Source organism: Antedon bifida, chromosome 8 (genome assembly GCF_963402885.1).
Source record: "Antedon bifida chromosome 8, ecAntBifi1.1, whole genome shotgun sequence".
NCBI lineage: Eukaryota > Metazoa > Echinodermata > Crinoidea > Comatulida > Antedonidae > Antedon > Antedon bifida.
In genome coordinates, this window is record NC_136233.1 from 12,827,744 (window position 1) to 12,839,854 (window position 12,111).

The window sequence follows — 12,111 nt, forward strand, 5'->3', positions numbered from 1 at the left end:
ACATTAAATATTATTATCTATGAAAAAATAGACTTGTTATCCTATGGACACCAAGTTTATATTACTTTTCATAATAATGTACTGTATATAAGTACATCATATGTCTCTTTTTGTGTATTTTCCTTTTTGTGTCATGTGAAATCAATGAATAAATCAGATTTCTTTGTGATATCATCCTGATGTAGTCAATTGTGTTTAAGTGGGAGAAATTTTACTACCAAAAATCGATATATTTGTTGCGATCAGATTCTATGATTGAATTAATACTAGCCCAATACAGATTATACGACCTTATTCACACACACCAGTGTTCAATATTCACTTTATAAATCTATTGACTTTCCTTTTTTTTTAGATACATTATCTCAGGAATTAATTTAAAAAGAACATTTCACTAATCAACATCATGCCCCTTTGGACAGTATTCGCTTCTAAAATGAGGCTGCCACCATTGACAGCGTTCAGAAGAGTAGATGCAATTAAAATACCTGTGACTACAACTAACATACATAATCAATTGAGAAGTGATGGTGTGAGGTCTGCCACTACTGACACAAATTCTAGTATCCCTACTCAAGCCAGGGTTGTGGTGTGTGGAGGTGGTATTGCTGGCATCTCATTGTCTTATCACTTGGCCAAGGCAGGATGGACAGATGTCTTGCTGTTAGAACAGGGAAAGTATGTGTTTTGGTTCAGATTTATCTATTATTCTATCTATCACCACAACCATTTGTAATTCACAAAGGTGTGTACTGTATACAGCACAGGGTATAGCATATTTGGTGTATATAGTGCAATTGGTGGAGTATAAAGCATAGGTGGAGTATAAAGCACAGGTGGAGTATAAAGCACAGGTGGAGTATAAAGCACAGGTGGAGTATAAAGCACAGGTGGGGTTTAAAGTGCAGGTTGTGCACCAACCGCAGGTGGTGCACAAAGCACGGCCGGTGCACCAAGCGCAGGCGGTGCACAAAGCGTGGGCGGTGCACAAAGCGCGGGCGGTGCACCAAGCGCAGGTGGTGCTTTATACAGCGCAGGTGGTACACAAATCGAAGGTGGGGTTTAAAGCACAGGTGGTGTATAAAGCGTGCAGGTGGTGCACAATATATCATTTGTTTAAATTCTTTTATTGTATCTTGCAGACTGACATGTGGCACAACATGGCATTCAGTAGGTCTACTTGGCATATCACATCACATTGATTTTATTAGTGAATGTCGTAGCATGAGTAGCCAGCTTTATGAAAGCATACAAGAAGAAACAGGAATGAGCACTGGTAAATAACGTCCAAAATGCAGTTTGTGATTAAATTGGTTTGACAGAAGCCTGCAGCCAGTGCAGTTTATAGGTTTCCTAAATTGCCCTTTCTAAACTGGCGAGCAGTGAAAGTGAAAATCAGTGGCAATCTTACGCAAGGACAATTGCATCTACTAAGCCAGATTTATAAAACATCAATTTTTCCGTAGTGCATTGCACTTGTTTACACTCACACCTAAACATCCTCTGTAAGATTCCGGCTACCGGCTTGAACATATTCATATAACATTTAAAAATGTGTTTTTCATTTTTTCTATTTAGGCCACATTTGCAATGGTTCTGTTGCTGTAGCAAAAACAAAAGAGAGAATGACTTTGTTGAAACGGTCTACATCTCTCATGAAGTATGCATTTTATTTGATAAATCCCTAAAAATGAACACCTTAATGTACAGGTACCAGCTTCTATATAGAAATTTACGTAAGGGCTAAAAATCACGCGTAACGCGATGGTATATAAAGTTGGTTCATACTTTCGGTACTGCTTTTAACCACCTAATGTAACCCTGTTTACTAATTAAGTTGAGTTAGATAATTATAGTTATTGACAATTAAAACAAATTTAGCTTCAACTATTTGCTCCAAATAAGGGTGTTTTCTAATTGATGTCTATGCTGAAAAACACCCGCACACAGTAATACGAGGATGCTTCACATTTCTTTATCTCCTTCTACAATAATTATTTTTAATAGCTGAAAACCGGTCAAACAGCTCGAGTACAGCATCATATACGTTTATACAAACATATTGATTGACAATGAATGGAACATTCCAAACTCTCAGCCTCATTGTATAATTATTTGGTATAAGACAAGTAGGTAAATTTATAGGCTCTTGGGGGATAAACTTAAAACCGACAACAAATCATAAACAATTTTTTGTCGCCATTTGAAGTGCAAATTCGTTGCTGTGAGTGTGGGTACTGTTAGATATATAAACACATAATTATACAAATAAACTTTATTACTGACAGTTGCTTCTCAACATTAATTGTATTAATTAATAATTACAAACAAATATAAACATCGTAGTGGTGTATCATTACTTTACTATTTCAATCTGTAGTGGTATATTATTATAAAACAAATATCCTCATACTTTGGTTGGGTTTATCTTTGCAATGTACATTAAATTGTTATTTTATCATATAATTCATGTAAATCTTAAATTTAAATTTACTATTACAATACCAATGTCAATCATTATATCGTTTTAGCTCTGTAATATAAATTTTATATATATAAGTATACTTATTTGTTTTATCATATTTAGATTTCAACACAATATCAAAGTTTTTCTATAATCTATTAACCTATTGACCTCAGACTGTGTAATATCACTTAAATATCCATATATTTATCATATGTGCAATAAAAGTGGGCTTCCCCCACAAAAGAGAAAAAAAAATAAAAACAAATATTTCGTTACTGAGTGAATAAATTTGATATTTTCATCTCTAATCAAAATTTCCTCAACACAAGTACAAATAGAATATTTGACACCTTTATAGTTTCAGCATAAAATTAAATCAATAGTAATCCCACTACTGGATAGTTTTAATAATTTCCCATTTTTTGTTGTTTACAAACCAAACAAACAAACCTTTCTTTTTACCGAAAACTGTTTTTCAGAGCCAGAGGAGAAGAATTTCAAATGGTAACGCCATCAGAAATCTCATCACTCGTTCCGTTTATCAAAGTTGATGATCTGTTGGGAGGTGTTTATTTCCCTCGAGATGGTCGTACAAATATATCGGACACAGCAGCGGCCTTAGCAGCTGCTGCTAAAAAAAGAGGTTGGGATAATTAAAGTGTAAATTTAGGATAATTTAACCAAAAAGAAGCATTGTTTCCTAAAATGTAATTCAACATAAAAACTTTTTATCTAGTGCACTCCCTGATATTACTATTATTATTGCTTATTATAAATTCTTGTGATTTTCCCCTACTTTTATCAATGAAGCAATTTTCTCATATTATTTTGTTTTTACTATTTTTTTTAAACATATGTTGTTTGTGTGCAGTAGAAGCATGCATAAAAACTGTACATTTTATATTTTACAGGAGTTAAAATACTAGAAGGTGTTGAAGTTGAAAAAGTTTTGACAAAAAATAATAGAGTGACAGGAGTAGAGACTAGTCGTGGTGCTGTAAATTGTGAATACTTTGTAAATGCAGCTGGCCAGGTATAGTATTGTAGATATAATATTTTAATATAAAGTTTTGCATGACGAATAAACACTAGTAAAAGTCTTATACAGTTTAACATTTTATAGTTTTAAATGTTGAAATAGTAAAGTTAGGTTTGCGGCACATCGTGTTTCCAAAATATGATTGCCCAATATTCTCCACAAGACGGTTGTAGCAAACAATCAAAATGTCAAGACATTCTCAACCATACTTTATTTCCCTTTGGAAAACATGTTTTACTGCAAACCTAGCTTTATTAATGATATTTTAATCTATAAAATCTGAAAAAATAACTGTATACGAAATATAAGAATAGATGAGTTAAAATTGTATTTATCTTAGAAGAAGCTTACTCCAACACCACTATACAATCTGATATCTTTAAAACACCTTAAACTCAATATATTTTGCCAGTTTCAACTGTTGTGTTAAATTTCAGTGGGGTCATGAGTTAGGATTAAAAAGCACACCAAATGTCAAAATACCTTTGCATCCTGCCGAGCACTATTACCTTGTTACTAAAGCTATTGAAGGAATCTCACCATCAATGCCATGTAAGTATATAATGTGATTGTTAATAAAAGTACTGTCATGTCTCAATGCATCAAGAAAGATTGTCATTTTTTTTGTCATATCAGGAAAATGATTCGTGGCTATACTGTGGTTTTCAAGATACTCATAAAACTGCAATCCCTATTAACTGAATCTAATTATACCTAATTTTGTTAAGATGTTCGTGATTACGATGGTGGTATATACATTATAGAATGGAGTCGAGGCCTCCTTTGTGGTGGATTCGAGAAAATGGCCAAACCAATCTTTAGCAATGGAATTCCAAAGCCTTTCATGTTTGAAACACTTCCACCCGATTGGGACCAATTTCGTAAGTTCCATTTGAAGGGAAATCCTAACAAAATAGAATATTGCCACTCAAGAAATGTTGTGGACAGACGAGAGAGCGTTGGTAGCACTGACATGACCCTTAGGGGAGAAGTATTTAGTTGAAAAGTGTAACATTTAAGTCCACAGTGCCACCATAAGCAATGATTTTTTGGAAACAATGTTACAAGTGGAAACATTACATTGAATATTCTGCAAATTTAGTTCATAATACAAAACTTCCCATATTTCAAAATATATTTCTGTATCTCCCTATTTTGAATATTCATGTTTTGTAGAAGAGATTATAGGAAACAAAACTAATGATTGTTAGTCTATCTTTTCTATAGAGCCATTGCTTGACAGTTTTCTTCTTCGAGCGCCTGCAGCAGAGACAGCAGAGGTTCAACAACTGTTTAATGGACCTGAGAGTTTTACACCAGATGGCATCTTTCTTTTGGGCGAAGCACCTGAAGTAGGTTCTTGATACCAGGAGCAGTTAAGATCTATCTACACTATCAAACTAGTTTGACAAACAAGTGTGATGTGCCCAAATATGGTAGTAATATGGGCACATCACATTTGTTTGTCCCGTTTGATAGTAACAGAGCTTTAGATTGGTAGTTTGAAAGACTCTTTGATGAGGTAGGCAATGAACCAGACATCTATACTAGAGATGTCAAAATCTCCACTTGATTGGACACAATATACAGTAGGTGTAGAAGTTGGTGAAGTTATTATTCTTCTTCTTGATACAGAGTTTCCGATGAGATTCCTCCATGCCTGACGATCCTGTGCCAACCTAACTGTTCCCACAGCTGTACTAGTCTTTGCTGATACTCCATCCATGTATTGCTCTTTGGCAGAGCTGCCATTAAAATGTCTTGTTTGAGTCCCCTGGTGTCAAGCGATAGTCCATATATTGTAATTTTTGTTTTTCAATGAATTTCAAACACCTCCAGTTTTGTCCGACCTTATCCAGCACATACTTGTTTGTTCTCCTCTCCATTCATGACATCCACGGTATTCTTCGATAACACCATTACTCAAAACTTTTTATCTTTTACAACTTCCATGTACTATATAGTCAAAAGAACCAAATTAAACTAGATTCATTTTCTCCTTAGCTGCAGCACCTGACATTATATCTATATGTTTATATTCTACTAGGTGAGCAACTATTTTGTAATGGCAGGTTTTAATTCTATTGGTGTATCAGCCAGTGGTGGTGTCGGCAGCGTTCTTGCCGATTGGATCATTAGTGGCAAAGCTCCTCATGATAGTCTTGCTGTTGACATTCAAAGGTTTACCGATTGTCACAACAATAAGTTGTTTCTGAAGGAACGAGTTAAAGAGGTTGTTGGTAAGTAACATTTGGATCAGTGTGTTCAAGATATGATTATCGTGTTCAAGATATGATTATCGTGTTCAAGATATGATTATTGCATGTGTTCAAGATATGATTATTGCATGTGTTCAAGATATGATTATTGCATGTGTTCAAGATATGATTATTGCATGTATTCAAGATTGATTATTGCATGTATTCAGGATTGATTATTGCATGTATTCAAGATTGATTATTGCATGTATTCATGATATGATTATCGTGTTCATGATATGATTATTTTGTTCAATATAATTATGATTATTGTGTTCAATATATGATTATTTTGTTCAATATAATTATGATTATTGTGTTCAATATATGATTATTTTGTTCAATATAATTATGATTATTGTGTTCAATATATGATTATTTTGTTCAATATAATTATAATTATTGTGTTCAATTAAAAAGGTCGATTTTATGCTGTGAACTATCCTGGTGATGATTACACACATGCACGTAACCAAAGATGCTCTCCACTGTATCCAAGACAACAAGCAGCTGGGGCTGTATTTGGAGAATTAATGGGTTATGAAAGGCCAAAATATTTTAATAATAAAGGTAAACATCTTATTCCATTTAGTCCAAGAGCATTTTTTTCTTTACATGTATACGTTACATGTCTCAAAACAATGGTATGTTGGAAATGCTTCCAGTTTATCAATTGTACCATTTATAGATTAGGGGAGTTCATTGAATTTTATAATTATCGATTGTACCATTTATAGAATAGGGGAGTTCATTGAATTTTATAATTATCAATCTTCCAGGAGAAATGCAAATGTTAGTTTATTCAGATAAGCTAGGCATGTAATAGACTGCCCTTTCTCATTCTTTATGATGAAGTATTGTAACGTAAGTGTTTAGAATTTTAAAATATATGAAATTAACATCTCTTTTTGTTTGAATAGATGATCCCTTTTTCGTTTCTGTAAAGAGTAAAAAGACGTTTGGAAAGCCATCATGGTTTGATAACGTGAAAGCAGAATACTGGTCTTGTCGGGATTCAGTTAGCCTTATGGACATGTCAACTTTTTCTAAGTTTGAAATCAAGGTATTGACGATTGTTATTTTGACAGGCTCTGTTGTCTCATTGTCAATACTTTAGTTTGAAACCTGGTACAGTAACAACATTGATATTTAATTTATTTGCGATGAAAAACAACAAACTACTAAACTCAAAAAAATCTATTAATGTATAACTAATAATAATACACTTACAGTGTGGCAGAATGTAACTATAAAGATTTTGTTAAATTTTTTTTTATTACTATAAAGATTTACTGTATTACGTCTGTATTACTGTATCCAAGATCAGTACCATTACCTCACAGGATATTTTGATCTAAAGATAATAATAATAATTATAAATAAATAAGGGAGTCAGTTTCTCTCTGTAAAAGAATAACTAAATAGAATAATAATACACAACCAAATACAGTAGCGCTAGCAAAACAGAGTTGGAGGAGCAGAGTCTTCACATATGAAGTTGGCTCCTAATACGAAGAAGAAGAAGAAAAGAAATTAATTTCAGAATTTATGAGGATTATCTGGGAGTATGGAAATGAGACATAAGCAGAAAATAGGATAATCTATAGAATTTATCTTGAAGAATACAAAACAATACAAATGTTTATTTTGTGTCATTGATTTTAGTCACCAGGCTCTGAAGCAACAGACTTACTGCAACGTCTTTGTCCAAATGAGATGGATGTTCCTGTAGGGACACTTGTCCACACCCCAATGTTAGATGAGAATGGTCACTACCAAAATGACTGCAGTGTGGCTAGGCTGGCTGAGAATAGGTATATAACTGAATGTCTTGTGTGTTGAATACCTAACATTTATTTTATACTAACATATATCAAGAAGGATAGAAGAGAAGCAACCACTTTAAAATAAAAGGACAATCCAATCCACTAGCCATTGAACCACTGCTGTCAATCAAACATAAATTTCTTTGGAACTTGCTACAGCACAAATTTGTGAATTAGCTGGTAATATCGTAAAAAAAATATCAACAACTAAACATACTCATGCCTAAAATCATATGCGCAAACTGATTGCTTTTATTTATATGTTTCATTGATTAATTAACACATTTTTATTTGTTTATGGGTGGTCCATGCTACTGTGTTACAGCATGAGACATTGTACCTTTGATCATAGAGATAACATCTATGTTTTGATCTTAGTTGTTGCAAGTCTTTCTTTTTCCAATGTTAAATATTTCTACTGCGAATCAACAGTATTTTTACTGAACTACAGTATTTTCATTATAATTATTTCTGTTTCTAGATATTTCATTATTTCTCCAACCACACAAGAAACTAGAGCTTTCCATTGGATCTCTAAACATCTACCTAAAGATGGATCAGTTGATTTACATAATGTTACACATCAGTACACAGGCATTAATGTGATCGGTCCAAAAGCTAGAGAGCTTCTTCAAACGCTTACTTTTGAGTCTTTAAGTAATACAGACTTCCGTCCATTTTGTTGTAAGGTAAAATGTACAGTATGTATGAAATTCAAATACAAGATATATAGTCTACTGAGTTAAGAGTTATAGGTGTAGTATAATAATAATGGATGTTTACGAGTGCAATGGTACAAATCATTTCATGAGGTGAAAGATGAAAGGTTATATTTAAGCTATCTACAGGTTGGTTTTCTAACGTGAAAGTGTTAGCACATGTCGCACATTGTAGAAAAATATGCATATAACAATACATATTCAAATCGCGTATAATGAAATTGCACACTTGATGATGTAAGGGTTCATTGGAATAGTTTATTGAATATCATGTGACCCAAAAACTACTCAGGTGTGTTATAATTAAAAAATAAATGGTACTACAAACATTTTTTTTTTTAAACTATCTTGGGGAAATATCTGACTAATTAAGCTGAAGTTTTGGATTTGTTGGGGAATATTTTATATACTGTAAATGTTGAAATGAATCTTAATCTCTGTCTACTCTATCAAACTTTATGTGACAAGAAGATCACTACCATATTTGGGCTCATCACACCTTTTTTCAAACTAGTTTGATAGTGTAGACAGAGCTTTATACAAAGGTGCCTGGGGCATGGAATGACCCATTTATAATGCAACAAAAAATGCTATGATAAACTAGTCTTATTTAACATTTAATTAACTTCTTTTAGGAAATAAGTATAGGCTATGCAAACAATGTGAAGGCACTGAGTATAACACATGCTGGAGAACCAGGATTTGTTCTGTATGTAACTAATGAGGTTAGTTTTCAAATCAGAACCAATCTATTTATTTAAATAATATTTTTTTAAAGAATTGTCATCCATCGACATAACATGACAATCTGCATCAGTGTTGGTGAAAATTGATATTATAGGTTATTTTATTTTTTGGAAGATGTTATTGTTAATTTTCTGGTTGAATTTTGTTTGTTTTTGTTTTGTATATGGATGTACTATCTGAAATGAAGAAAAAGCATGAATAATAACCACCCCTTTTGGCCTCCCTTGTAGTTTAGTAATAATACATTTATATTCAATATATGATTCACCTTTATACTATGATACTCAAACATGTAGTTTAAATTCATATACTTGTTGTTTACCTAAAAAAAATTATTTCTGGATTACAATGTCATACTTTTGTTTAGGTTGCTCTGCCCCTATATGATCGTTTGTGGGACGCAGGTCAGGATTTCGGCATCCGGAATTGTGGTTACTATGCGTTGAGATGGTTACGTATTGAAAAGTTTTTTGGCTATTGGGGCGAAGACTTCAACTCAAGTAATACTCCATTTGAAATAGGAAGAGAAACTAGAGTGAAACTTAATAAGGTATACAGTACCAATTTATACTCATTTATGGTATATTGTTATTACACACTATGCAACCAGCAATTATTTTTAGTCGCATACAAACGCAACTCTACAGCTCGGTCTGCTGGTTGGTCGGTCGGTAAACATATAACTCAAATTTAAGCATGCGACTGCAGCCATGTATATGGCCTTGTTCAAGGCAAAGCATTATAAAATATCAATATACAAAATACACACATTTTAATACATCCAATATCTCATGATTATAGTAATATCAATTCATTGGAGTAATGTTTAAATCTGTATTTTTATATTTTTAGTTACAATGAAAATGTTGAATTGATTGAATGAAATATTGAAATAATTAAATACATTAATTGTTTCTTACATTGATATCCAGGAAAGTGATTTCATTGGTAAACAAGCGTTGATAGAACAAAAAGGCAAGGGAGTTGAATCCAAGTTAACCATGTTCCTATTGGAAGATCATGACCTTGATAATGACCTTTGGCCATGGGGAGGTGAACCAATTTACCGAGATGGCAAGTTTACCGGGCTTTCCACATCCAGTGGTTATGCACCGACACTTGGTAAGATGGTTGTGGTTGGATGGGTGACCAATGAAGATGACAAGTCAGGTCAACGAGGAATTGTCACAAATGATTACGTATTGAAAGGTCATTATGAGATTGACCTGGCAGGTAAACGATTCCAAGCTAGAGGGAGCCCTTACCCGGTGAAACTTCAACTAAAGCAACCACAGTTTGGTTAAAATTATATGCAAAATTATACTTTTATTGATTTTATTTTTAGGATATTAATTTAATATGCAATAATCATGTTTCTGTTAATTACTGTATTTACTAATTCTATTGATTATATTTTTTTTAAATTAATTTTGTGATAAATGGTTTTACTACTCCCTTAAAGACATGGCTAAAATACATTCTGTAAACTAAATATGCAAGTATATGTATATTATTTTGTACTAGCCTATCAGTACTCTACATAGACTTGCCAAGTCTGTAGTTATTTCGGGGCTTTTCGATATTTGTCTGAAATACAGCTCAATTGGTATACGTATGAAACGCCATTACCTTTTACTAATATTAGGTCAAAACTTCATCTGGAACCCAGACTATTCTCTACCAAACGTCGAAAATAATTATGCATTGTTTATTATCTTTTAAAGGTGATCTTTCTTGAAGTCCATATCAAATGCAAACATCCCAACATGGCTGGGTGGGGACACTTTATATAAATTAGTTTTTTCTTAGCAAGTCTTCTAAATCATATCAAAGTTGTTAGGTAAACTAAAAACTTATTAAAATAATATGTATATATATATAATACTGTTGCTGTTTAATTATTTATTTTTAATAAATGTTTTGAGAATTTATTTAATTGGATGTTAAATATAAGTTTATACGTTTATACTTAGTTCTTTGGTGCTGTGTAAGTTAACATAGGAATGTATTTTGATAAGCATGATGTTATTTGATTTATTGAGATATTATAATCATTAATGATAATGATTAAAAACCTGCCGCTATGTATGTATCTGAACGATCCCAGATATGCCATTGCTAATTATTCGTATTCACTAAGAATTTTACTCCACTCGAAAAGAAAATGGAACAGTCCAGGCGAATCATAAATTCTGATTATTTCCACCTTTTCGATTTACTCGGTTTACTTTAGGTCTATTTTATTCATTTTTCTAAAGTTACAAAACATTTGCCAACTTCTGACTGCTTTGGTGTAATAATTTTTAAAATAATTAACAATTAATTGTTACCGTACAAATATTACAAATCAATATTACAACAAAATTATTTTGTGTCAGTAATTTGTGTATCAATATATCAAAATTGTTTCATTTGTTATATTCACTTTATTTACGAAGCCATCAGACATGAGAGTTGGGTATTTCAAATAATGAATATCATCTTTCTTGGTTTGTACTTCATTTAAACAATATGAGTATCGATAATAAAGTTTTAAAAATAAAACAAATCTGTATTAACAAAGTAAAAAAATATCGTGAGAAATTTTTATTAATTTGTGTTTTTCACATAGAGAGGTTGACTACCTAATGAACCTGGAATAATTTATAACGAATTTCGATTTAGTACAAAGCTATATAATATTGGTGCTAGGAAAGAACACTACATTAACGATGAGAGAAAGAATGGAAGCATTGGGAATCAAGAGGCTGATGACTAAATCATTTGTTATCATTATTCTGTTTGTTGTAATCTGTAGACTAAATGCATTACAGATCATTTAGCATCCAAAGAGTCAAAATGTATCTGAAGGCGAGAATGTTACGTTTTCGTGTGAGTTGGATTCACCTCCAAAAAAATCGCATGAAATAGGATGGTGGCGGACAAGTCGAGGAGGTGCAATGGTTGACATTACCGAACCAAACAATGGTGAAAACGAAGTTTCAACATAGATATGCTACCAACCAAACCGAACTGAAAAATGTGTTATCCATAACACATGTATTGAAAGAAGATG

At 32.5% G+C, this 12,111-nt stretch overlaps 2 protein-coding genes across 3 annotated transcripts in view; one reads left to right on the forward strand and one right to left on the reverse strand.

Annotated features, from left to right (window-relative positions):
* LOC144849666 (pyruvate dehydrogenase phosphatase regulatory subunit, mitochondrial-like) overlaps positions 1-12,111 on the reverse strand; it is a 36,774-nt gene that overhangs the window by 14,393 nt on the left and 10,270 nt on the right. The gene's annotated exons all lie outside the window — the stretch shown is intronic.
* On the forward strand, positions 404-11,502 carry LOC144849524 (pyruvate dehydrogenase phosphatase regulatory subunit, mitochondrial-like). Of its 2 annotated transcripts, XM_078706456.1 has the most exons (16): positions 404-678; positions 1,143-1,276; positions 1,579-1,660; positions 2,947-3,110; positions 3,379-3,500; positions 3,944-4,058; positions 4,235-4,387; positions 4,734-4,858; positions 5,554-5,746; positions 6,185-6,334; positions 6,685-6,827; positions 7,430-7,578; positions 8,072-8,279; positions 8,945-9,034; positions 9,424-9,606; positions 9,989-11,502. In XM_078706456.1, the coding sequence occupies exons 1-16, from the start codon at positions 407-409 to the stop codon at positions 10,358-10,360; spliced, it is 2,655 nt and encodes an 884-aa protein (XP_078562582.1). In that variant the 5' UTR covers positions 404-406; the 3' UTR covers positions 10,361-11,502. The 2 variants fall into 2 exon arrangements, with proteins under 2 accessions (XP_078562582.1, XP_078562583.1); XM_078706457.1 differs by lacking the exons at positions 404-678; positions 1,143-1,276 and having other exon boundaries at positions 1,608-1,710.

Excerpts from the sequence above, each read along its gene's own strand:
- LOC144849524 (XM_078706456.1), top strand. The coding sequence starts at position 407 with ATGCCCCTTTGGACAGTATTCGCTTCTAAAATGAGGCTGCCACCATTG. Across the intron at positions 1,277-1,578 it reads AGAAACAGGAATGAGCACTG|GCCACATTTGCAATGGTTCT; the intron begins GTAAATAACGTC and ends TTTTCTATTTAG. Across the intron at positions 4,388-4,733 it reads ACCCGATTGGGACCAATTTC|AGCCATTGCTTGACAGTTTT; the intron begins GTAAGTTCCATT and ends TCTTTTCTATAG.